The 25739-nt window shown below is 39.1% G+C and overlaps 1 protein-coding gene across 1 annotated transcript in view; it reads left to right on the top strand.

Moving 5' to 3' along the window:
- Positions 1-25739, top strand: part of nbeaa (neurobeachin a) — a gene marked incomplete at both ends in the record, with an annotated part of 96444 nt that overhangs the window by 6769 nt on the left and 63936 nt on the right. Inside the window, one exon of the mRNA XM_079247379.1 lies at positions 22944-23175. Coding sequence (XP_079103505.1) covers positions 22944-23175 — 232 coding nt within the window. The remainder of the gene's footprint in view (positions 1-22943; positions 23176-25739) is intronic.

The raw sequence follows: 25739 nt of genomic DNA on the forward strand, positions 1-25739 counted from the left end.
GTGGAATGCTGATTACCGCCGGTTTCATTATAACTTTGGTTTTCGACTTTCCAACTTGAATTACAGCATGACTTGTGTTAATCTCTGGTTTAAATGTGTGTGTAAGAGGCATCCAGGATAAACCGTTCACCTCTCCATGTCCTAAAGCGCTTCAATTTAGCTTCAGTCCTCTAAATTCCTCCTCATCCTCAGCTAGCTGCCATTTCCAGATGGTGGGATTTTTCCAAGGATAAGCCATGTGAGAGTTTGGGTGAAGGCACCTTCTGGAAGAAAGAAAAGAGCAAAGAATAAAGAGTCCCATCCATGCTTAATGACACCTTTACCACTACTTGTCTGTCGACTTCTTCATCTCACCATTCCTTATCCTCTCGAAGCATGTCCATCCTTCTAACTCCTTGGTGTAATCTCATCCCTCGCTCCCTGACTGTAGCTGGGAGAAGCGACTGGTGGATGATCCCTATTGTGTGGAAGTAATGGAGCTGTCTGCAGCGCCTTCTTTCTCTGGTTTCCTCATCCTGTGCACTTTCTCCTATGCCATGTCCTGAGAACGTTTGAAGGGCACCTATGTTGTTGTAAAGCATGTCGGCCAACACCTTTCACATCTCTCGAGCAACATGTTTGTAAGTGTGGATACACAACTGCAAACAAGATCAAAGGAAGATGACATAATGGTCCCAGGCTCATTGTTGTGGTAGCGCTATTCCTAAATGGCTATTATAATTTGGTGTGACAAGGATACATCAAGTTAGTGCTGGGCGATTAATCAGATTTTAATCTCACTTACGATCTGGGTTTTCAACGATCATAAAAATAAAAGGGTGCGATTATTTTTCTCTTTGCAGTTTACCTCATGCCGTCTTCAGTTGCCAATCGAGCATCACTGGTTTGCAGCGCTTTACTGTAAACTCCTCCCACAGCCGCTTTGGTTTCATTCAGACTCTGTTGCCAACTTGCCGAGTTTTTCGCTAAATCTGGCGACTTTTTTGTTAAAAGCGTTGTCAGTGAGAACTGGAAGCATTATTTTCGTATACATAGTTCGGCGAGTTAAACACGGTAATAGCCCTCAGTTACGGGGCGTTACCATAGTAATGCGTTATCCAGCTGGTTTAATTTCAGCCATCTTTTAACAGGTGAATGAGAGAAATGCGCTGTAGCTTGACAGCAGTTGTTTGGCATAAAATGTACATCGAGGCCAACGTAACATAGTTCCTATATAAGTGGTAAAAGTGGAATAAACAACTCGGAACCGTGCATTAGACGGTAATAAACACAGAGCCGAGAACACCACGACGCGCAGCGTTGTTTAAAATACTGGATAGTTGTTTAAAATAATTGAGATCTCAATTTCAGTCAAAATAATCGTGATTATAATTTTTGTCATAATCGAGCAGCCCTACATCAAGTTTACTTAAGCTAGCAGTTCTTCTGGTGAGGAATGATCAGAATCATAACATACAGTGTTTCAACATGTGAATGAGGACCAAAGACTCAGTTATGCTGCCCTTGATTCATTTAAGAACAAAAAAAAGCCATAAATGGCATTTTGACCTACATTACTATAATATTAATGTCTTTTCAACTAGCTCAAGTGGGTCTTGATGTAAAAAAAAAAAAAAGATTATTCTAATGACTATTCAACAGAGGATACTCAGTGTAGTTATATCCATCCATTAAAGCCATTTTATTTTTTATTATGGAAATATTATTTAATTAATTTTCTTACTTTTCCATCCTTAAAATGATGATGAACCTGTGAGAGGAGTGTGCTTGGATTTTTTTTCCCTTACTCTTTGCTCCTTGTTTTCACACTATTGTGTCTGGGTGCTTCATACCATTGTGTCTGCCTCTTTTGTAGATGTGTGTGTGTTTATGTAAAACGTGTGCATCGTCTTTGTGTGACTGTCACACAGAGATGGGAGGGGTCGGGGCCTGGGCTGTATAGAATCTTCACACACACAGCTTTCAGATCAAACCCATTGCTGAGATGCTGATGTTGCTTTGCATCTGTATTAGCTGCTTCCGTGGAAAATCTCCAAATTCTAACAAGCTGCTTTGTTTGAATTACCTGGCGTTCGTGTGCTGGTGTGTGTCATCCCAGCCTCATGATAAATGATTGTTCATACAAACCCATGCTTAGGTCTCCTACACCTTCATCTGCACATTTTTCGTGGCAACAGACTCACTCTCAAACACACAAACACATAAACACATGTGTAATAATACACACAGTGCGCTCTCTTCCTTGTTGTAGCCCACATCATTGCCTGGCAGGGGTGATTTTATATTCATGCTGGCCTACTTCGCCTCTCTCCCTTGGCTCTCTTCACACACATACACACCACACATCTGCTTTACTGGAAGTATAACTGACTGTGTAGCTATTCATCATGCTGCATACTGCAGTGGCCGAAGGTTGATTATAGCCAACTTTCCAGTGTGTGTGTATTTATATGTGTGCAACTTAAGTATTCTACATTACCCATCCAGCATTTCCCTGCGTTGCTCATACATTCCCCGCAGCTTGAAAAACAGTGTCAGTAGTTGTAACAAGTCATTTAACACCACATTAGGTTGGTTAGTACATCCCCACTCTGTATCGAACCACAACGTTTTCTACTTCTTCTTTTTTTCCGTCTGTGCTCTGCACGGAGCGGACAGTAAATCAGCACTGCATGTTCCTCTCATTAAACAGACTTTAACTAGTGATTGCAGACGAGAGCTATGATCCCCAATGGATTTAATCGAATGAATCCACTTCACTAATGATACAGAGATGTGTATATGAAAGGGGGAGGTCAACAATAAAAATTTTTTAAGCTTTCAAGTTGGAAGGGTTTCTTAGATGGAGTGGCTTGTTATGAAAAAAAAAACCTTGATTGTTTTTCTTTATTTTTTTAATATGCCAAGGAGAACTAGTTAAAAATGCTGTGACTGCCATGTAGTATGTGAAGCTGCCTGGTAGCCACAGCCACACTGGTTTGCTCAGACACAATAAAGCCAGGACTGTGTTGTAATACATATCAGGGAGGGAAATAAGAATGGTATGGTTATCTACTGTGACAGTCACATTCTGTATGAGGGTTCGATGACAGTCAGCCGTGTCAACCACAGACAGGAAAGCCATATAAACCAATGTTTGTTGCTGTGATAAATCTAACATAATGTAGTGTATTGTTTTTGTCCACAGTCTAAGGTCCTGTGTGTTTTACATCCAATACACATCCAATAGTGCATGTCTTCAAACGCAAGCATGTAGTAAAACTGGCAGCTACAACGTAAAAAAGTAAATGAAATTTGGCTTAAGATGAAATGAATAATTAAAAGTAAGTAATTATTCACAAGAGTTGCCAACAACTGTCAAAAGCAAAGTAGTTACACATGCAATCAAAATAGCTTTTTGAAAACATCAAAACAATGAAAGTTTTGTTCTGGCCGGGAATGTACAAGAGGGTGTTTCTAGTTTGGTATTTGAACGAGGCTCAGTGTGCACAGTCACAGTGGGGGGGGGGGGGGCTTTGAGAAACTGTGCATGGGCACTGAGGTGCATAAAGAAAAACATTAATATTTTAATGCAAACATGCTTAGCAGACATGATGTTGACCATGTCAGCAATCTTATTTCAGCAGGTTGGTGTGCTGACACTTGCACTGTACAGTTCAGGCTGATAGAAATATCATTAGATGTAAATGTGTTAATCACATGATCTAACGGGCTTGGCGAACTTCTGATTAAAGGATCAATAAAACTGTTGAAAATTATTATGTACAATTTTTCCTCTCAACTTGCGAACATGCCTGTTGTTAATGGAGAAACATGGACCCATACGTGCTTACTATGTTATTGAATGGCCCCGTGTGCTGCCATGAAGACATGGGAACTGGGAATGCATAAAGTTATGTATAGCCAACAGATGTTAAGCTGTTTCTCTGAGAGTGATGTTGCTGTTGTGACTGACATTAAAAAGTGGTCCAGAAGAATATAAAAACAGTTTATATTATGACTTTTATTGTCATAAATGATTGTAGGTGATGTGCAGTGAAATATAAATTATAGATAGCTTTGAGCCATTACGTTTCTGGGACCGGTAGCAAAGTCTTGTCATTCAGAAAGGGTCATCTTTTAAATTCCTCCTGGCAGTTCTTTCAGGAAGAACTCTTCTATCTAGACGAGTGAGGAAAGAGTTTTATCTGCATTTTTAATGGTCGCCAGGACATAAAAACTGCATGTATTACACAGCAAGTCACATCAGATAAAAACATAATGCAGAAAGATTTAGGCATTTCCCTCCTTCACCCCAAAAAAAGTGGTTTAAGAAGCTTTAATACTCTATTTACCTGCAAGGCAGCATGACAACTTTAGTCATTGTGGTGCTACTGAAAGAAGAGATTGAACACAACCACATCCTTGTGCCTTCAGTACTTGAATCCTTATCTTCCATGTTTATTCAAAATGCTCACAGGTCTGAAATCTATCTGCAGCAACACAATTAGCCAGAAGTGTTTGCTCATTCAGCAGACCATTACCCTTTTTTGAAGGAGGTGTGACTTCTTATAAACCCACCCCTTTTTTGGCTTCTCCCCTAGAGTTCTATTCATGATTATTTAGGTGCAAGATCCTTATGACATGTCCACTAGTGACAAAATGGACAAAATGGAGATGAATGTTTTGTAGCAGAGTTCAGCACCCCCCCCCCCCCATAGGCTCTTTTATGCTTAAAAAAAAAGCTCAGTACCTGGTAGTGGTGGTGACTCACTGTGCTATCATTCAGAGTCCCCCTTTACTTGACTCTTGCAGCGCCCCCATCGCTGTCAGGCTCTGGTTCCAGGAAAAAGTATCCGTCTAGAGAATATAGATGCAGAGAAGCACAATCTTAAATCACATTAATGTGTGGATCTATTCAGTTTTACCCTGAGCATTATAAATGAGTGTTGGATTAATTTAGCACACGATTGTGTGATCATCCACACATCCAATTGATTTAGATATTTTTAAACTTAAGATAGCATGTTGCCTAAGGGACTGGATTTGCAGCTGGATACTTACTTCCAAAGTTAATATGTATTAGGGGCTGGAAAATCAAATCGAAAAATCAAATATCAGGATTTTTAGGCTTCACAATTTTAAAATAAATTATTTTTTTTGTTTAAAAAAAATCAATTTTTTCAAATAATAATGATCTATTATAAAATATTTGTCATTTTTATTATTTGTATTTTATTTCTTGGACATTATAGCAGCAGAATGATGGTCTGGCTATTCTGTTCTTTTTTCCTAACTTAAATTAAAAAAAAAAAAAAGACTAGTAAAAAAAGTTTTCGAAAGTTTTTCCTTTTGTTTTCAGTCTACAAAATTCAGCAATATCGAAGAATCATGAGAATTGCAATTTGAATCGAGTCATCACCCAAAAAAATCTAAATTGAATTGAATCAGGACGAAAGCATATCGTCACAACCCTAATATCTATGGTATATACTGTATACACTGAACAGCATCTATTTGCTTTTCTCAAACTGTCAAATCATCTTGTACATGACAATATTTTAAGCTTTGCATTTTTTTTTCTTAACTTTCCATCTTTTTGAAGTCACGTAAGTTTATTTTCTTTTCCAAGTGTCTGGCATTCCCAAGAAAGAGAATGAGAGCTCTCAAACTCTCAAGTGCATGTTGGCAATGTGCAGTGATATTTGAGAATGGATTTTGTGTTGATATGACCTTTTGATTCAAAATAGTTTTTTTGTGAGGTAGTTTGGCATTTGACATCATCATCGTCATCTGGGAGCCAGAATTTTTGTTTTTAGAAACTATCTTTATAGCATTCTGTACTTCTTATACATTATAGCTTCAATTTGGAAGTCAAAAAGTGGGTAGATAAATGGCTCTGCTTGCTTAAAGTGGTGATCAAGGTTAAATTCCTAGGAGTAAGTAAGCTGCATTTTTGGACTTTTATTTACCTCATGTTGTATATGGGATATACATTTTACAGATTTGAAAGATTTAGACCTCATTGTCATTGTTTGCAGTGTTCGTCGCAGCTGTTTTATCATTAATGCCCACAGCTGTCCATTAGTTATCTCTTGGAGTCCATAAAAAGTGTTCTCCAGAATGATTTCATACTTGGCAATTCTTTTGTGGAAATGAAAGCAATAAAATAAGGTATTCATTTATTAAACATCCTGGAGGCATGGAACTAACGCAACACACTAAACTGTGTAAAATAGAGGAAACTGATTGTGTGACAAAATAGAGAGCATATAAAATGTGTCGACAACATGGAGAAGATTTGAATCCCAGTCGATCACCTGAACACAAACTTTAAATTTCCATTTTTCATACAAAGCACCTGCTTCGGACAACTGCTGTGCTGCGACTGCTGCGACTGCTGTGTCTGCTGCGCTTCAAACAACACCAGTCTCGTACACCGCAGTTTCACCACTGTCAATCTGGACGACCAGTCCTCAGTAAAGATGATCGGACTATAACACAGAAACACCTTTGCAAAGAGAAAGCTAAAGTTGTGGCTGATTCTTTGGAACCAAATGTATCAAAAGATCATTCATTTTTTTATTGGTTAATAATGTGTATGGGTCACATTTGACTTAAACATGCTGAGCTGCTCTTCATTTCCTGCACCAATAATTACTGTGTGGTTGTCTAACTTGACTTAATCACTGTGTGTGGTCTTCCTTGTACAGTAGCATTAAGTCCATTGTGCTTTGCTATCCCTCAAGCCCTTTTCTGTGTGTGCGCACATGCATGCACATTTATGTGTGTGTCATTCCTGACCCTGTCTCATGATGATGGATTACTGAGACTCATTGGAGCTGCCTGCTGCCTCTCTTATCCTCCATCAACGTGGCTCAATGAAACAATACTCTCCATTGTTTTAGCAGATGACAGACATGCACACAGACGCGTGCGCGTGAGGACTGACACACATGCATGCACATGTCTGAACAACGTAACGCACACACTTGACCAAACCAAACAAACAGATTAGTGGTTCGGTATTGCCACCAGCTTGGGCTGAGTCAGGTCTGGAAGGCTTATCTGGCAACCTTTGAACTTAGCATCAGCTAGCCCTGCACAAACACACACTCACATGCATTCTGTGAAAAGGCAGCAGTCATTCAGAAATGAATGGGAAATGCTGATGGAAAAAAGGAGCCTATTAACACACGGGTTTAGTGAGACTTTGCTGCTACTATTGAGTAATGAAACAACAGCATACACACCAACTGGGCACAGACAAGCCCTCAGAGTTCTCATCATTTTAAGTAAGGACTCCAACCTTAGTTAGCATTTTGGCTTATAGTGGGAAATCTGTCATTGCTATGATAAATGAGCTGATGCAAATTTAAATATTCCTCAAACCTTATCCCAACAATGAGCAGCCATGGCTCTCTGAAAGCAATTCCTGTAAATATTAACTTAGATGACGCCAGTGAAGTCATTTTTTAAGAAATAACATTTAACATAAAGTAGAATGATGTAGATTAAGTTTAAATCTGGAAAATTTGAATAAATATAAATATTTTCTGATAAAAATGCTGGTAGCATTGGTAGGAAGACATATCAAAACACTGTTTTCATCACACCTGCTGTCACACCTGTGTGTCTGAAGAAAATCTTTCCTGCAGCCGCAATGCAAATGAATATCTAATCAATCTTCTTTTATTTTTGAAGCTCATTGAAATAGACCAACAGATGTAACAGACAGAAAAAAAGAGATGAATTTGGGGAAAGAAACTTCTGTCCAGCTGTGAACAGCGGGAGCTCCATTGTGTTTTGGGCTTGTGTTGCATCAAGCTGCATGGGAAATATTTCACTGGCGGATGGTTGAATGGGTTCAGTTTAGAAAAATCTTTTCCTTGCTGAGATACACTCTGAAACAGAAATTTTGACTAAAGTGCCTTCACCTTTGTATGCTGTTTTATATACTGTACATGTCTGCTGTACTTAATGACTCATTGTGAAGGCATAGTCAGACTTAATTATTTCAAATGAGCACATCTGAGGAAACTTAGAAGACGGGGGGCATGATGGCTTTGTTCAAGTCCACACAAGTCTTCCTCTTGTGGCAACATCAAAACCGTTTGTCTTGAGGACAAACTGCCAATATGTTTGTGGTCTATATTGTTCAGGAAGAGCATGGCAAAAATTTGAGTGACTGTATTTTACAAAACAGAACAGAGTTTGAGAATCCATAGAACTAATGATCGCGTCGTTGCACCAATTCCACAATAACATCTTCTGTTATAAACCATCTCTTTTTTGGGTTGAATTGCCTTTAAGGTCATCTATGAATGGGAACCACAAAAGCACCTAAAACAGCACTTTAACTGGCTCTTCTATTTCACCATCCTTTTTATACTGACACTCTGCTCTCTGTGTCAGATGGAATGTCTCATTTGTTTCACACTGTCCCTCTAAGGGTGAGCTCTCAATCACAACCTTCCCTTGATGCTACTCTCCTGACTTCCTCTCGGTTTTCCCCTTTGTTCTTCCTTGTTTTTCTCATCACTTCAGATGTTTTCTCACTCTCACCCTTCTCTTCTTGAAACCTTTTCATCCCCTGGTGAGAGAAAGCTCTATTTAATGATAACTCTCTCGCTCTGAACACATAAATCATCGTGGTTTCTGTTCTTGTAAGGCCTAGGCATTCCCCTGTTGGAAAGTAGGCGTTCCCAAATGCTATTGCTGCTCTTAGATTTTCTCTAAATCCGTTGGGTCGAGTCCTATGTAGATGATACCCTTGTGCTCATTCAGTGATTAATGCATTTGGTTTTAGGAGTTCATATCCATAGAAGCAAGCAAGTGGAGTATCTGGAGCATCAGATTGCATTATACTTCCTAGAAATGTTTAAGCTGGTAGCGTTTTGCAATATGTATATATATATATATATATATATATATATATATATATATATATATATATATATATATATATATATATATATATATATATACTACTCACAAAAAGTTAGGGATATTTGGCTTTCAGATGAAATTTATGGAAAATGCAATATGTTCATGCTACAGTGATATAATATCATAAAAGTAAGACATTTAAGTAGAAGGATGCACTACTGATTTCCTCATCTCAAAAAATTCATTCAACACAAAAGGTAACAACAATGGTAGTTACACCACAACAAAAAATTTGAACGTCTCAATATCTCGTCATGTGCCCTTGAGCATCAATTACAGCTTGACAACGACGTCTCATGCTGTTCACAAGGCAACTTATTGCCTGCTGAGGCATGGCATCCCACTCTTCTTGAAGGGCAGCCCTCAGGTCATTGAGGTTCTGGGGTGCAGGGTTTCGAGCCTCTACACGACGGCTCAGCTGATCCCACAGGTTTTCAATGGGATTCAGGTCTGGAGAGAGTGCAGGCCATTCCATCTGAGGTACACCAGTCTCCAACAGCCGTTCCCTGATGATGCGGCCTCGATGAGCAGGAGCATTGTCGTCCATGAAGATGAAATTAGGCCTGTGCTGTTCATGTAGGGGCACAATCACTGGATTAATGATGTTATTCAGGTAGTATGGGCTTGTCACTGTACCATTCACAAAGTGTACAGGCAGTTCTGTACCAAGTGGACACCCCTGCCCACACTGTAACACCGCCACCACCAAAAGCTCGCCTGGTGACAACAGTGGCTGATGCATAGCGCTCTCCCTGACATCTCCAACATCGTTGCCGGCCATCATTTCTGCTCAGTGTGAATCGACTTTCATCAGAGAACAGCACTGAGGCCCACTGGTTCCTCGTCCAGCGTAAATGCTCCCTGGCCCATGCAAGACGATGATGCCTGTGCCTGGTGGTGTGGTCAGGTACCCGTGCAGGTCGTCTAGCACGCAGACCACGCCTATGTGAACGGTTTCGAATGGTCTGACGTGACACTTGGGTGCCTCTCACCTCTCTTAAACGTGCCTGGAGTTGAGTGGCATTCATCATCCGGTTTCTCAGGGCAGTGTTCACAATGTAGCGGTCATCAGCACGGGATGTGGCCAAAGGACGTCCACTTCTAGGCCTTTCTGTGACTCTTCCAGTCTCTCGATATCTCTGTTGCAACCTGCTGATGACACTCTGTGACGCTCCAAGCTCAGTGGCCACTTCTGCCTGAGAACGTCCTGTTTGAAGCATCGCAATGGCAAGGGACTGTTGTTCCATTGTTAGGTGTCGTCTTGGTCTCATGATGTCAAAATGTGAACAGCATGATGAGAACAACTGTTTAAACACCAGCTCTAATTGAACCAGGACATTTATTGGTCAATTCAAGGATCACACACCTGCTGTGATTTTTGCCGTTAAGCTCCTTGTTAGAGAACAGCAACTTGTGCAAAATTTCTTGAAACATTTAACAGTTGGACATGTGCATTTAAAAGCTTAGAGAAGATCAGATTAAGTTCACCTGTACAGGTTTGAATGCATTTTAGGCTTGTTGTGAAATTTCACCCAAAAGCTGAATATCCCTAACTTTTTGTGAATAGTGTATATATATGAGCATGAGAAACTGGAGAAGTACCAAGGCATCAGGGAAGAAGAAGAACTGGAGAAGGCCTGGAGGGTGAAAGCAACAGCAGTACCCATAGGGATCGTAGCACTGGGGGCCGTGTCCCCCACACTGGAGAAGTGGCTCCAATAGATAACTGGTGAAACATCAGACATCTCCGTTCGGAAAAGTGCAGTCCTAAAAACAGCTAAGTTACTGTATAGGACCCTCAAGCTCCCAGGACTCTGGTAGAACCCTAGCTTGAGAGACGAACAGCCACCCACCCTACCTTGGGGAGATCGAGGGGTGGTTGAGGGAGGAGGTTCTTTTTTTTATATATGTATTTTTCAAAACTTTTGCATGTGGTGGGAAATGCTACTGTGACCACTACTTCAGTTATAAAGTGCTGAATATCATGCTTGTTCATTACTTTTCTCTATGACACCGATAACAAAGATCAAAGTGGATCATCTACATAAAATAAACTGAAAGAAGCAGAAGCTTGACTTTGGTTGTATGCACAGAGATGTATATAATTCATGTGACTGTGCAGTGGATCGTTATTTTAGCTGGGAGGCATAATTCTGCAAAGCTCATCCACAGCATCAGTCTTACGCACATACTTGCAGCCACAAAATGTATGTAATCCAATTTTTATGCACTGAATCTCTGCATACAGTTTAAATTGAAATATCAAACTCCATTTAATCCATAGTTCTAAAAAAATGTACTGAATGGCACAAATCCAGATTACTTCTAAAATCGAATCGATTGTCTGTCAGGTTCTTGTTTGTCTGTTTCTCAAACTTAATTTTTGTAACATATCCAAATGGCAGCAATGCATCAAACCTGGACAAAAGTTGAAAGTTAAGATTTTAAAGATATTGCCAAGCTTTGAACTACATTATCTTCTGCTGAATGAAAATGACTTTAACATTAGTTTTTACTGCATAGATCATTTTGTTTGGTGACTGATAAAGCTTTGTGAGTGTGTAAACAAAGCCTTTTTGGACACGTGTGTTCATGAGGGAGTTTCATGTGGTTTTTCTGCAAAACAAAAAGGCAAAAATTTTATTTTGTTTGTGACCCAGTAGCATGTGACAAGGCTTATTGCTAGATTCGTTACTAAGCCTCTTTGGCCAATCAGGTGGCAGACATTTTAAACTGCAGTTGGATGAAGTCAGCTTTGTGATCACTTGGCTGCAGTCGCCAGTCCCTGCAGTGTGTATGTACATGCATGCATCTTTGACCTAGTTTTTCTTATGAAAATCTCAGCTATGGATGGTATTAGTCCGTGTTGCTGGGATGTCTGTAAACAGCAGAGCTCTCACTTCTCTGAATTTTAATGTGAAGTCACCCACTGATGTCAGACTGTGGGTGCTGTGAAATATCATTGGTACGAGTGTAGGAACAAGCTTCAGCTCTCGCTGCTTGTAAGGGACTTGTGAAGCCCAAGCGAGGGGTTTCCTTTGTAGCTTCTCTCCCTTCAGAGCAACTGTCAGCAGAAAGTCCAGGAGCTGTCCGCTGTGCTGAAATGAGACCATGTATTTGTTGGTTTTTCCAGATTTATTTGTCATTTTGCTTTACTTACAGAGCAAATATTCACACCATCCCTGCTCCAGTACAATTCTTTTCCTGCACCATTTACGATGTCCGACCCCACTGTTTTGCCATCGACTTTTCTCCTTTTAATCTCCCGATCGTCACTGTTCCTGGTTATTTTAGAGGCTTATTTTCCTTCAACTCCAATAAATAGGTTTTTGAAAATGTCATCTTTTTTTTCTTGCTTATTACATGCTTTTAAAGCGACTCCTCATTAATAGTCTATTATTGACACTACATTTTCTCATTCTCATTCATATGGATTTCTGCTGTTGTTGTGAGCAAGCACGAATGTGTTAGTGACGTACTGAATATGATTGTGTGTGTGCAAATGATAAAGAATGACAAGGCTTTTCACTGTGAATTGTTTAAAAGGTTTACTACCCTTTGAGTGGTGACTATGTGTCTTGGGCGACTTTGTCTGGTGTGTGACTATTGTTACACTTGTCTGCAAGTGTACACAGTATGTCTTTTTTTTTTCTTGCATTTGATAGGGTTTGAGTCAGATGTTGGAGGTTAGAAAAGGCATGCTGAATTCGAGACATTCTCTGAGAGAAAGCGGCAGGTGTTTTGTATTGTATTCTCTTTTTATTCAGTTCTTTCTTTGTTGTCTACCAGTGTTAACAGAAACTGACAAGCCACTACATGGGAAGCCACAAAAGCTTTTCTTTGATGTATCTACAGGCACGCATTCATGCTTATTTTTATGGAAAATGTGCCCAGGCTATTGCTATTGGCACTGAGAACACAAATGTCAGGGTTTGAATCAGATGAAACTGTATAGCGTACACTTATTTGCCAGATGGGAAGTAGCTGTTTCTTGATTGGAATTTGTCACCTTTTCTGCACAGTGCCCTTGTCAAGATCCCACCAGCGGATTGGAAACAAACCTTTCCTGCCCGTGGGTAACAATATTTATACACAGATGACATTTCACATTTGCTAAATTAAGCTCTGAATTGGTAGAAGGATTGATGGAAGTAATGTAAACAGAACTTTATTACTCACATTTATGATGTTAATTAACACAAATATTAGCTCATATAGTCTGATTCGCAACATGTTTGCTTAGTATTATTTTTGAATTTGCCAATACTTTCTAAAAAGCAAGCCACATGGTAAGTAACAGGCTGTGCTGCTTTTTTTTATTTTTGCTTATAGCTTATGTCTATAAAAGTCTAGTGCACCCACCAGTGTTGTGTTGGTGGAAGATGAAAGGTGGTGCTATACAGGCCCATTAGTCTCACTCTATCACAGAGAGTGCTTGGATGGAGATCAGTCTGTTGCTTCTGATACCATGCACACTGCCTGAAAGACAGGGAAGTGATGTAATTCTGTTCCAAAAAATTACACTCCAACAATAAGGGGGGTTGTGATGTGGCTACTGGTTTGTACTTTGGGAAGAGAAACATGATCCATGTCATAATTTTCCCCTTCAAATTGTAAGCTTAAATTTTGCCGGGTATTGGTTAGGAAGGTTCTCTGATGTGTTTATCTTTCTTTAAGGATGCTGCTTTATTTGCTTTTTTTTTTCTTCATTTGCCAGCTGTGTTTTATTTGCAGAGCACAGCACTTATGGAATAAGTTACACCATCTAGATGTGCGTGGAAACTCATAAACATTATCTTAATTGAGTTGCAGTCCAGTCTGCTATCTGCTCAGTTCATGTGAAGTAGAAACGTTTGAGCTTCATGTGAAGTTTGAACGTTTGAGGCTTGAATCCAAGTATTGGATTGCAGTTTTTCCAAATATCTTTTTGCTGGTAACTTTAGCTTGTTTTGGACTGTGCTGAATCACCACATTTCTTGTGCAATACACCAAATCAGTCAAACGGCACAGTTATCATGTTATTAAATGAGGCACTTTGAAAGCTGTGGTGATAGTTGCAGAGGGGGCCTGCAACTGTGGTTTGTATTCCAAATTAGCGAACTGGGTAGGATGGTGAATGTTAAGATGACATAACAGATTAGTGGTATTAGCACTGCTTTCTGCCCCCATTATGGTCAAAATAAGCAGCTCAGTTTTTCAAAATTAATGGGCTGTTTATGTCTCTGTACAGGTGACTTAAACAATTTGGACAATCAAAAAAATGACTGGAATTCTCTCGAATAATTACAATGAAATGATTATTCAAAAAATGTGACAGCCAGCAAGCGTTGATGGCTTACTTGCTTTGACGTGCTAGTTGTCAGCCTCAGCTTGTTTAACTATAAGCTGAGGTAGTAAACTTACACAAACTGTCAGTGTTCATTTTCCACTACTGAGTCTGGTAAATAAGCACCACTAAATCACTAGCACTAACTTATTGTTAATCTTTGGCAAGAATAGACCTTCCACTTCCCAGTACTTCTGTCGTCTTTTATGCTCCTATGCGACCCACAGATGAGCATAAATGCCTGTAACAATCTGTTTATTGCCTTCAAAGCAGTAATTTAAATCAAATTTCATTGCAGTGTGTAGTATTAAGTAGCTGTTATGTAACTGTAATCTGAACAAAAGTGGTGCTTATAACGTTTACTTCTCGGCTATGCAGTACAGGCAGTGTGGTCGTGGCACATTTCCTGCAAAAATTGTTGGAATATTTTGACAACTCTATTTACTTTCATGTCTTTGAGGAGAACTTACCTGTCTCATGGGATCTTCATCCTCACCCTTTTGAAGAGTGTCTCACAGACTCAAGACACAAGATTGTGTCATTTAATGTTACTGTTACTCAAAATAGCTATCTAGGTCACAGAGTGGCCTGCCTGGTTTGTGCTGGTCTAAACCACCCTTATATCCATCCATCCATGTATTTTTGCTGTGTTAAAACGGTCTTCCTCTGCATCCTTCCAGAAACTACTCTGCTGTGACGCTGCAGTGTAATTCAGTTTTCTCTCTATCCGTCCCCAAACTCCAAAGTAAAAGCACTACACTTCGTGCAGAGCAGCACTTAGATGTTTCCATACACTCACTGCTGATAATGTTTATTTTGCTGTGCGGTTATGACATTATTGCTGTGAATTTCACGAGTGTGAGGTTGTGTCTTGTCTTGCCTGCCATCTGTGCATACACTGGTACAACTGGTACAGCGGCCCACGGGGGATGCAGTCCAATGATTTACCCCCCCTTCCCGCTCTCCTTCCCTCCTCACATGTGTCTGGAGGCAGCTTTCACTCAATATGTCATTGCTGATTACAATCAGTGAGACAGACACACATGCTGCCTTTTCCCCCCCAAACTTTGTCTCTTTTTCTCTGCAGCTCTGCTTTCTGTCACATAAACATTCACGGCGGTTTCGTGGAGGCAGAAAATAGTATACCAAACTATTTATTTAGTTAATTATGTTGTCACGGAGACTTTTTTTTTAAAAACATAATCCTTTTGCTTTTCAGGTCATAAAGCATCAAAACTTTGGTCTGAACAAAATCCATATATGTTTAATGATAAGTTAACCTCACATATCTACCAAACAAGGAAAGAAGATGGTTTAGATCTGAAGGCCTTGGTTTATATATTGCCTGTTTTGTTTCATCAGCTGTTCAAAACATTTCGATCCTCCTAATGAATTAAGCAGCATGTGGCAATAGCCTATTTGGAACTAATGTTGCTAAATTATCTACAAAACTATTATCTGTTAACTATCTGTTTTGGTCTTATTCCCACAATAGCTGGATTTTTTTTTTCTCTTAAATATTCAGCCTTATTCTAAACTTCTATAAAAGGAAGTTTATTTAACGTAAAGCTTTGAAATAAGATACAAGATTAGACAGAGTTTGTCCTCTGCATATGAATCTGAGCTGGCGATAAAATTAACTGCTGCTCTTATCAATGCAGTTTACTAAAAATGAGGTCATGCAAAAAGCAGAATGTGGATTATGGAGTGTTTAGTGGCCAGTTTAGCCCCAGCATAATCCATATCTTTGCAGAGATTTGCTATGGTCATCAGCAGAGCACTAAACCCTCCACTGCACATTGTAAAGCTCCTGGCAATAAAATTGCTCTGCCGTCCCGATAAGAAAAGCAGTCAACCTTCCTTCATTTTACACTCAGTCTTTCCTGTTCATCACTATCATCTCCTTTGCTCTTTTGCAGCTTACGCTGTCCATTCTCTTGTTTGTTTGTTTTTTTTTTTTTCTCTTTCATCACCGGCTCTTCCCCTCGCTCTCCTGCGCTTCGTTGAGTCCTCTTGGCGAAGCGTTAAGTGTATAATCTGTGATCTCATGTCTGGATGGGCCTCTCGTCTCCTCTCGCTTCGCACACAAAGGGGGTTGAATGGCTGCGACTCACTCAAAGGACACAAATGAGTAATGAGCCGAACGCATGCTCTCATATGCACACACACCAAACAAACACGTAGACGTGGTCACACCTCTCCAGCGCTCTTCCAGGGGCTTTGAAGTTGTATATTGATGATGCCGATTCTAAAGGCTCAATTGAATGTGCAGAGGTAGAGGAGGTGGCTATTGACTGTCAGCTCTCCTCTCTGACCTGTCATCTCTGATGGCCGTAATGAGCAACAGGTGTCTTTTTTTTTTTTGCCAGGTTTGGCCCCGATAGTCATCCGGTGTTAAACACTCAGTCAAAGTAATCAGCAGCATAATCGCTCGTTTGATGTGTTATCACAGCACTTCGTAATGGGCTGTGGAGGGTCTGAGAGAGAATTTTTTTTATTATTATGAAATAAGTATTGTTAATAATGTATTACCCTTCAGAATACATTTAGAATAGCTGTGATTAAAGGTTGAAAGGAAGTGTTTTAATCCAGAGTTTTAATTAGAAAGCTATGTCTAAATGTGGTTGTGTGTTAAATTATTCCTGCATGATATGTTCAGTTGGATTCAAACTGGCCTTGGTGCTTTGTGCATGTTACAAAAATCCCACCCTGGGATTTGACCTGGAAGTTGCACAAGAATCTCAATTTGTGATTGAGAAATAACATAAATAGATGTAAAATCGTGAGATTCAGCTGTTCAAAATGCGACCAGATAAATTATTTATTTATTTACTGTTCATCGTATAGCCAATTATTTAGGTATATAATAAATTAGAGGAGCTCTTCTTCTGATTCTGACCTCAAAGCTGTTCTTAAAAGGTTGTGTTTCATGGCAGACATTTTGTTTTCTTATTAAAAAAAAGCACAATGCATTCATTTAATTCAATTCTCCCTGTTTGCAATGACAGAAACACCTCTACCCAGACTGACACAGCCAGGCCATCCATTTTCTATCTTACAGCTGCAAATGTAAAGAGGCTGTAACTCGCTTTACTTAATTGGGCCATTTACCCTCGGACCTGCTCAGGAGCGGTAATGCTGCTCAAAAAGGGTCAGATAGACAGAGCGAGGGCTTGTTTGACCAGGCTCTTACGAGAGCTGGTTTTGGCTGGTAGAATCTGCTCATATAAGCTCTTTGTGGTGTGAAGATGGGTCCTGGCACTCACCTCCACTCTGCCTCACACGATCAGAGCGATGCCAAGCTCAGTGCCAGCATCCTTCAGGGTCTGAATGAGCAGCATTGCAAAACTGGACAGGACAGATTTAGAAACAGGGAATAAGAGAGAAAAGGCAGCACATTTGTAAGTATAAATTACAACTGTAAGTTGAAAAAGTACATGTTTCATGTGCTTTTTGTCAAACAAGGAAGTGCTTTACAATGTGAGATTAGTCATCAGAAATGATTCCAGAGGCAGATATTGTTGAATTTCAGACGGCTACTGAATCTGCCTCAAGGTTAAGTACAATAACCTCAAGACTCTGAACTGAATGTTAAAAATAAAAAAGTGCTAACTCATCTTCATGTGCACTAGCTTGTGTCTCCAGTGTTTACCTGGTCAGATGCTCTAATAACCCCCCAGAATGTCAATCATGGGAAATAGGTTGTCACTTCCTTGGCAACTGGTTGACAACAAGCTGTTTGACTCAGCAGCTGCTTTCCTTGCTTGTTCCTTCTCTCGCTCTGTATTTGTGTGTGTGTGTTTGCGTGTGTGAATGGAACATACAGGCACGGGTGGTACACTTGGGGAGCAATCTTTGTCTTAATACTGCCAAAACAAACATCTTCATCCAGTTGCCAAGAAAACATTGAGGTCAGCATTGAGAATCTGTGCCTCAGAGGAGAAAAGGCGTGATACTGCTAGGCTCCTTTATTCCGAGGCATGTCGCATAATATGGATGCCTGTGTGTGTTTATATTTCTTTTAACCAGTAGTGTAAGTGACAGGGTAGTTAAAGGCTCTTGTGCATGCTCACTGATGTGATTACTTGAACCTTTGTGAAGGTTTTCCCAATATGGATTTGAATTGAGATTTTGCAGAGCGGGCTGAAAAGAGAGATTGAAGATTATGGGTGCTTATGCACAAGAATCATGCCCCCTCGTAAAACTAATTAGTAGTCTTTTGTTGGTGTCCATGATGGTGATGCTGTTTGAGCGCACTCATGTGTGCTAAGGGTCTGGATTATCAGCCTTATTGTTATTTAGGCAGCATGTTTATACATCAATTAAAAGCCCCATTCGAGCAAAGAACTGGCTCAAGCATCCATTCTTTTTATAGCAGCAACATGAAATAGCGAGCATAGATTTGATTAGAATGTTTACAGATGTGTTTTGTTTTTTTTTCTTTTTTGAAATCTTCTGTTTAAGGGTCGGCTTGTTTTCTTTGCAGCATCATAAGAGTTTTAAACCACCTTCCCTTATGTTTCTTCCACTGGAGCTGCATAATAATTGCACAAGCCCTTCCTGCATTTTTTTCTCCTACTGTATCTGTAGCTCTTGCACTCCTTTTTCGCTGCATTGTTTGTCACAAGACTCAATTTGTTGCAGTGGTTTGCATCACACCTCACATCGCGCTATGATGTTCCAGATTGGAAGAGTAAGCGAAGAGAAATTACGCTCGTGTTGTACATGTGTAGGTATGCTCCTGGGATGTGTGCGTTCTCGTGTTCAAACTGCTGCTTGTCTGCGAGCAAGTTTATACAACTGCCATCTTCGCTGTTTCCCCCCGTAGCGGTGTGTATTAAATGGACAGGTGGTATAGATGAAGCAGGACGCAGTTGTCCCCAGCGAGTTCTGTAATTGAGAACCTCTGTGCTGAAAATTCAATGTGGGATGAATTAAATTCTTCCTTGTTTTATTCCATACCTCTTTCTCTCTCATCTGTGCTAATGCATTCACAGAGTGCTGTGGATCAATTGACTTCACTGACAGAGAGAAAGTGGAGACAAAAGGACAGAATGAAAGGGAAAGGAGAAGTGGTTGATGTGCAGGAGAAGAGGGAAGATATGTAAAACTGGCAGAGGTCTAAAACCTTTAACAATCAAGGTGATTTTTTTTTAAACATAAGGAACATAAAAATGAATTTACAAGCCAGTCTGTTCATATTCAAGGTCTTACTGAGCCTGAAAACAATATGTGTCCTTTGGGCAGCATGTAATGCTTATGTTGCTAATTTATCCATTCATTTTCTGAACCACTTAGTCCAATTAAGGGTTGCTGGGAAGCTGGAGTCTTCCCAGCAATCATTGGGCAAGAGGCAGGCTACACCCTGGACAGGTCACCAGTTACTGCAGAGACATGTTGCTAATTTATGCTGCTTCATTTTCTTGTTTTGGCCTAATGTAACAATGGTGTTGAGACATGACAGAAAGGTTCAGTGATTCCACTAAATGTTTCAAGCTTCCTTTGTTTTAAACTGGCAACTGAGAATAGCAAACAGTGCAACTTCTATGTATCTCAGTGGAACCAAGGACAAATACTGGCCAATAAGTCTACTTTTTTTTTTTGAAACAGAGCTTTAAAGGTGAGCAGTAGGGCTGTGACAACATTCGATTCCGATTTTTTGGGTGACGATTCGATTTAAATTGCGACTCCTCGATATTGCTGATTTTTGTAGATTAAAAACAAAAAAAAAGTATAAAACTTATTTTTTGCTCGTCATCTTTCTTGATTTCAATAAGGAAAAAAACAACACAGTAGCCAGATCATCATTCTGCTGCTATAATGTCCAAGAAAACAAGTAAAAAGATCAATAAAAACATATTATTTTTATTTATTTATTTGAAAAAATGTTTCAACAAAACAAATTAATTTTAAAATTGTGAAGCAAAAATCCAGATTTTTGTTTTTTGATTCAATTTTCCCACTACTAGTGAGCTGTAAGATTTTAAAATCAACACAAAATCTAATGGGAAACCAGTGCAGTTATGCAAACACAGGGATGATGTGCTTGTGGCTTTTTTTTTTCGTCTGGGTAAATTTTTAATGAACTGAAAGCGTCGTGGAGAACCCTGACCAGTATCTTGTGTATAGTGAAATAAAACAATCAATGTTAGAATATACAAAACATCCCAAAGAAATGAACAGATTTTTGTCTCTTTAGATTGGCAGATCAAGAAAAAAAGAAGATGGAATTCCGTGTTTGATTGACTTGAGTATCGAAACTGAGGTTACACTGAAATATTACTCCTAGTAATGGATTGCCTTGCAGCCAGGGTGGCATTGATTTATAGATTGCAGGGATTAAAAACTTCAGGAATGAAAGAATTTGGGGAACAGAAAAGCCTCTACCATCATGTAATTGAAGTAAATTTGGGCTCATCTATGATTTAATGTCAGAAAGATAAACTATGATCTTCTGAAGGCTGCTCCGTGGATTTTATTGGCATGTACAGCAGGGTGGCATTATTCAAATGTTAGTTTCTGACAATGTATTTGTGCTTTATTGATAGATAATTATACTAATCATGAATAATCACACTTAAGGAGATATATATTTGTAATCCTAAGTTGTTTGGTTTTAAAATGTCAAAAAGTGATGGGATCCACTTTGAATTCTCCTCATATGAAGACAATGTACACGAAGGTCTGGTCAGGAAGATACGGGACATAACATGTCGACAATCAAAGACAAACAAGGGTGAGTGAGGTGCAACGGGAAGATAGAGCGGTGGCTAATGTAAAAAGAAATGGCCTGATCCTTATCTAGCCATACTAACCTTTTTGATGGGCGCTTAGCTCTTCACCTTCAAATGACAAGTCCCTACTTGTTGTTCATACAGGACATGAAAAATATCCCACAGGTTTGGGTGCAGCTACAACCTGCAACTGTAAACGCTTATAATTACCAGTAAGAGAATCCTTTATTTTAAGCTTCAAGCATAAAACAAAATGTTTAATGGATAAAACACAAAACAAAAATAGTTAATGGGAGAAAAACAATTTCATACGAAACAAAAGCCTGACATGATAACCAGGATTATATGAAATGTATGAAATGTATAAGTGGATCATAATGTTACATGAAGTCCATATTTAGCCAAAGCATACACCAGCAAAGAAAAACTATTTGTCACACAGTATGTTTAATACCCCAAGACTGTCTTTGATTGCTACTGAATACAGTGTTTTAATCTCATATTGGGAATGTTTTTTTTAATTTTTATTTAAATCAAATAAATATCGTTGTACATTTACCACAAAATTCTCTCTTATGGCAACATGGTGGTTTCATAAATCATAATTGAAAATATTTTTAAAAAAATAAATACTCTTTAAAGTCTCTTAAAAATCATTTATCCTTTTAAAGCCCAGTCTAAGAACAACTGGGGAGGAAAGTCAGTTTTTTTTGTTTTTTTTTCAATCCAAACTCTTTATTGGGCCCTTGAACAAATCTGAAAAAAAATATTACCAAGATATATTTTGGTATTTTTGCCATTAATTACCATGTGACAGGTTAAAGTTATTGTAGTGTAGTCTTCTGCTTTCTGGTATAATCCAGAGTGCGGGACCGCAGGATCATGTGATGAAGAACAGGGTTTTGAGAGAAGTTTCTACCATAAAGTAATTCAAAGTGTCTTGGAAGCTATATGTACAAAATTTGATACGTTTGGCTTTACAGGGTTAAATTAAAACCATCATCAGGAATAAACTGACTCTTCATAATGCAGGTAGTCAGCAGTTACGCTTTACTCATCTCATTTTCACACAGATTGTTTTTAGATTTTCCCATTTTGTGAAAAAAAACCACCGGTACAGCTGTCCTAGTGTTTATCAGGGTCTGTGTCTCGCTAGCTTCTCCGAATCTATTGCATGTTTCTGTTCCATCTGATTTAATAACCTCGCTGGTGGTCTCTAAGCTTGCTGGTAACCATGGTTACCATTTCCTGGACAGTGTAGTAGGCCGAGGACAAGCTGTGTGGGGAAGCTCGTGTTCGTGTACGAGTGAATGTGAAACACAGTCATAGTCATAGGAAAGCTGTACTTTCACAAGTAATTATAGTGCTTCAGCCATTAAGAGACAGAACATTTGCACTCGATTTGAAAAGTGTGGTATCATCTGACTAATGCCATCTGAGAGGACTGGGCCTGAAACATGCATTAATCACTGCATGTGTGAATCTGTATGTGACTGCCTGCTACTGTGATGTGTGTGTGTGTATGTGTGTGTGTGAGGTGTTAGAAGGGGCCATTTTTATGCTTGCTGCACAATGATTATAATTATGGCTCACAGAAGTAAGTGGTGGTCTTCTTACATTATAGAAAAAGGAGAAGAGGGGAATGTGTGTGTGTGTGTGTGTGTGTGTGTGTGTGTGTGTGTGTGTGTGTGTGTGTGTGTGTGTGTCCAGATGAAGGACGTTTGTTTGTTGCAGTATGTTTGGCCCTCAGCAAAAGAAATGCTTTCCTAACCACAATCAACATCCATCAGAAGCAAGGCTTACCTCTCCTGAAGACAAAAGGTTAAACGCTTCGCTAAATCATCCTGTATTTCCTTTCTCTCTTTTTCCCTTCTCCATTTTCCCACCTTCTCCATCAATATCTGCTGTCCTTCCATACTCCTCCTCTTCCTACTGCTTCCATCACCCTCCCCCAGCTGGTGGGCGGCGAGTTTGACCTGGAGATGAACTTCATCATCCAGGAGGCGGAGAGCATCGGCTGCATGGTGGAGCTGCTGTCCCACTGCGAGGTGACGTGCCAGGCTGAGATCTGGAGCATGTTTACAGCCATACTGCGCAAGAGTGTGCGCAACCTGCAAACCAGCACCGAGGTCGGCCTCATCCAGCAGGTTCTGCTCAAAATGAGTTCTGTGGACGACATGATCGCAGGTGAGACATGGACACACAGCCAGATAACAAAAATGAATCAAATGAAGACACACACAAAAAAGAAAATGAGGTCAAATTTTAATATTTTTCTGATTACTTTATGTTGTATTTGTATGACGCAGAATCATTTGAGGAATGATTGATTTAGTAATCTCTAGTAGTTTTGCAGTCAGTGTTAGGTTACTGTATTTTCAAAGAAACTAAGGATTTCAGGATTAATTATTTCAAAATAAAACTATTTACATTAGTAATTTACCTGCTGACAAAAGTAATTAATAAAGTATCTCTGTGCATAAACACCACCTTTCTCTTTGTTATGCACTTTGTTCCCAAATCAGTTGAAAGTACTGACTCGGTTTTGGTACACAATCTAAAATTCTTGGCCAATAAAAGAAATGACACATTTCCTTCTTTATACCATTTTATCAATAACTGTAAAACAAACCCAAAAAGAACAGAATAAAAGCAAGAGAGTCGGGCATGATACATTAAACCATAGAGTCGTAGAGACGGCATCTATCTTACAGATAGATAGTGACTCTACAGCTGATGTCAATGGCATCTCCTTTTTCATATAACCAGTTACAAATGTATTAATTTCCTTCAGATAAAAAGCCTTAGCCTGGTTAGCTAGCTGTTGTTTTAGGTGTGAAGCTGTAATTAGTTTGCAGTTTGTCTTTAGACGTTATTCACCATTATGGACACACAGTTAAAACCCGAGCTGAGTTTTATTTAGAAAATTCAAAATAATGTGGGTACTTCTGCAAACTACTTACTGTCCTCTCTTAACATCTTGCTCGCCCATGTAGCTCACACACAAGTAGCAAACTGAAAAGCTTTGATCAGCTTAGAGCAGGAAGCAAAAGAGATAAAGGATGTTTATTCAAAGTTTATGAGGAATATCTAGTTTAAAAGACGCTGTCCTGATCTGATGAAGATGTGTTCATGCGTCAGTGAAACGGAGCGAATTACAGGGAGCGCGCACATAAAACACTGTTGATTCTATTTCAGTATGCAAAAGAGATCAGTAAATTTACTCTCAGTACAAACTTAGGTACATATTCATAATTTTTCCCCATTTACTGTGTGTTAATCTCTTATCACTACCAAACTACAGCTGCTTTGAATTTGATATCAAATTGTAGCATTTTTTTTAATTTAATCTCTGGCACCTAAAGGGTTAACATGTTAATATTTTGCAAGACTTTACATGGACAACATGTTCAGATCCTTTATATTTTTCCAGTTTTAAACCAGTCTGGAAATGCATTAAATCAGATTTCTTTACACACCCCTTATTGAGTGTTTTGTGAAGTGATTTTAAATAAAGCACTAAATACGCCCTCGTGCACATGGTGAAAATATAACTGTATAAGTTTATTTGAGCATCCATTAACATTTATTTTATGATTTGTTTTACTAACCTAAATAGTAGCATTATCCCTAATTCTTTAGTTTGATTCAGTTTAGCTTTTCAGTCTTTTAATCTACCAACTCATACACACACACTCACACACTGGCCTCTCCTGTCTTAATGGACAAAAACACAAAGTATATTCACAATCATGCAGCAAAGGAAAGGGTTTTTGTTGCTCCAGTGAATGACTTTTTGGGGAAAAAAAATGTCACAGCAACTATTTATAGTGAGCACACTTTTTAAAAACCTACTGAGATCATGCTACCTAAACAATGCAATGCCTTACTGTAATAATAAAGACAAAGGACCGTTCCAAATTTAGGACCAGCCAGTGTCAGGAAGTAAACAATCAAGTTAGCTGTTGTGATGGATTTGACTACAGTGTGTGGAAGATGACAAGGAGAGGTACAGGGATAGCTAATAATGTGACTAACAGAGATACATGTGGACATCCTGTCACATCACATGTAATTATCTGTAATGTTGGGTGATGGCGTTACTGCTGAGCTATAATAACACATCTAGATAGCTGTACCGAGATAAATTTTCGATTGTTTACTCTTTAACATCAGTTCATTGTTAATTACCCATAAAACAGTATTTGTTTACATGTTTTGAATTAAATATTTAATGACCAATGAGGTTTTTGTTGAAGTAATTTTAGGTGCGCTACATTAGGTAGAACAGTATGTAAAAACAATAGTTTCTAGGTAGGCAAAGAGGATTCTCATGCAAAGGTTAATGAAATTAAAACAAAAGCTTGAGCGACTCCTATGTATGTAGGAGTGTGTATGTGAAAGGTGGAGTCAAATTCCTATGCCATATTTAATTAAAAAGAAATAAAACAAACCAAAACAAACAAAAAACTAAAACAGCATCTTAAGAGTATGTTGTATGCACAACGAAGATTTCTGTTTGTTGCAACTATTCTGGATTGAACTTCTGTCCACTTGTCAGAGTCAGTGGTTTAAAAAAAGCTTGCAGCCCACCACAGACTTATTTTTATTCTCTCTGTGCATCTACGCCCGCACGCGCGTTCTGAAACATCAATAAGAACTCTCAATTGCAACAAACGTAGACTAATGATCTCACCGTCTTTCTGTGTGCACTGTCAGGGTTTGATTGTAGAACAGTCGTCTCTTTGCAC

Source organism: Telmatherina bonti, assembly GCF_933228915.1.
Source record: "Telmatherina bonti genome assembly, chromosome: 10".
Lineage (NCBI taxonomy): Eukaryota > Metazoa > Chordata > Actinopteri > Atheriniformes > Telmatherinidae > Telmatherina > Telmatherina bonti.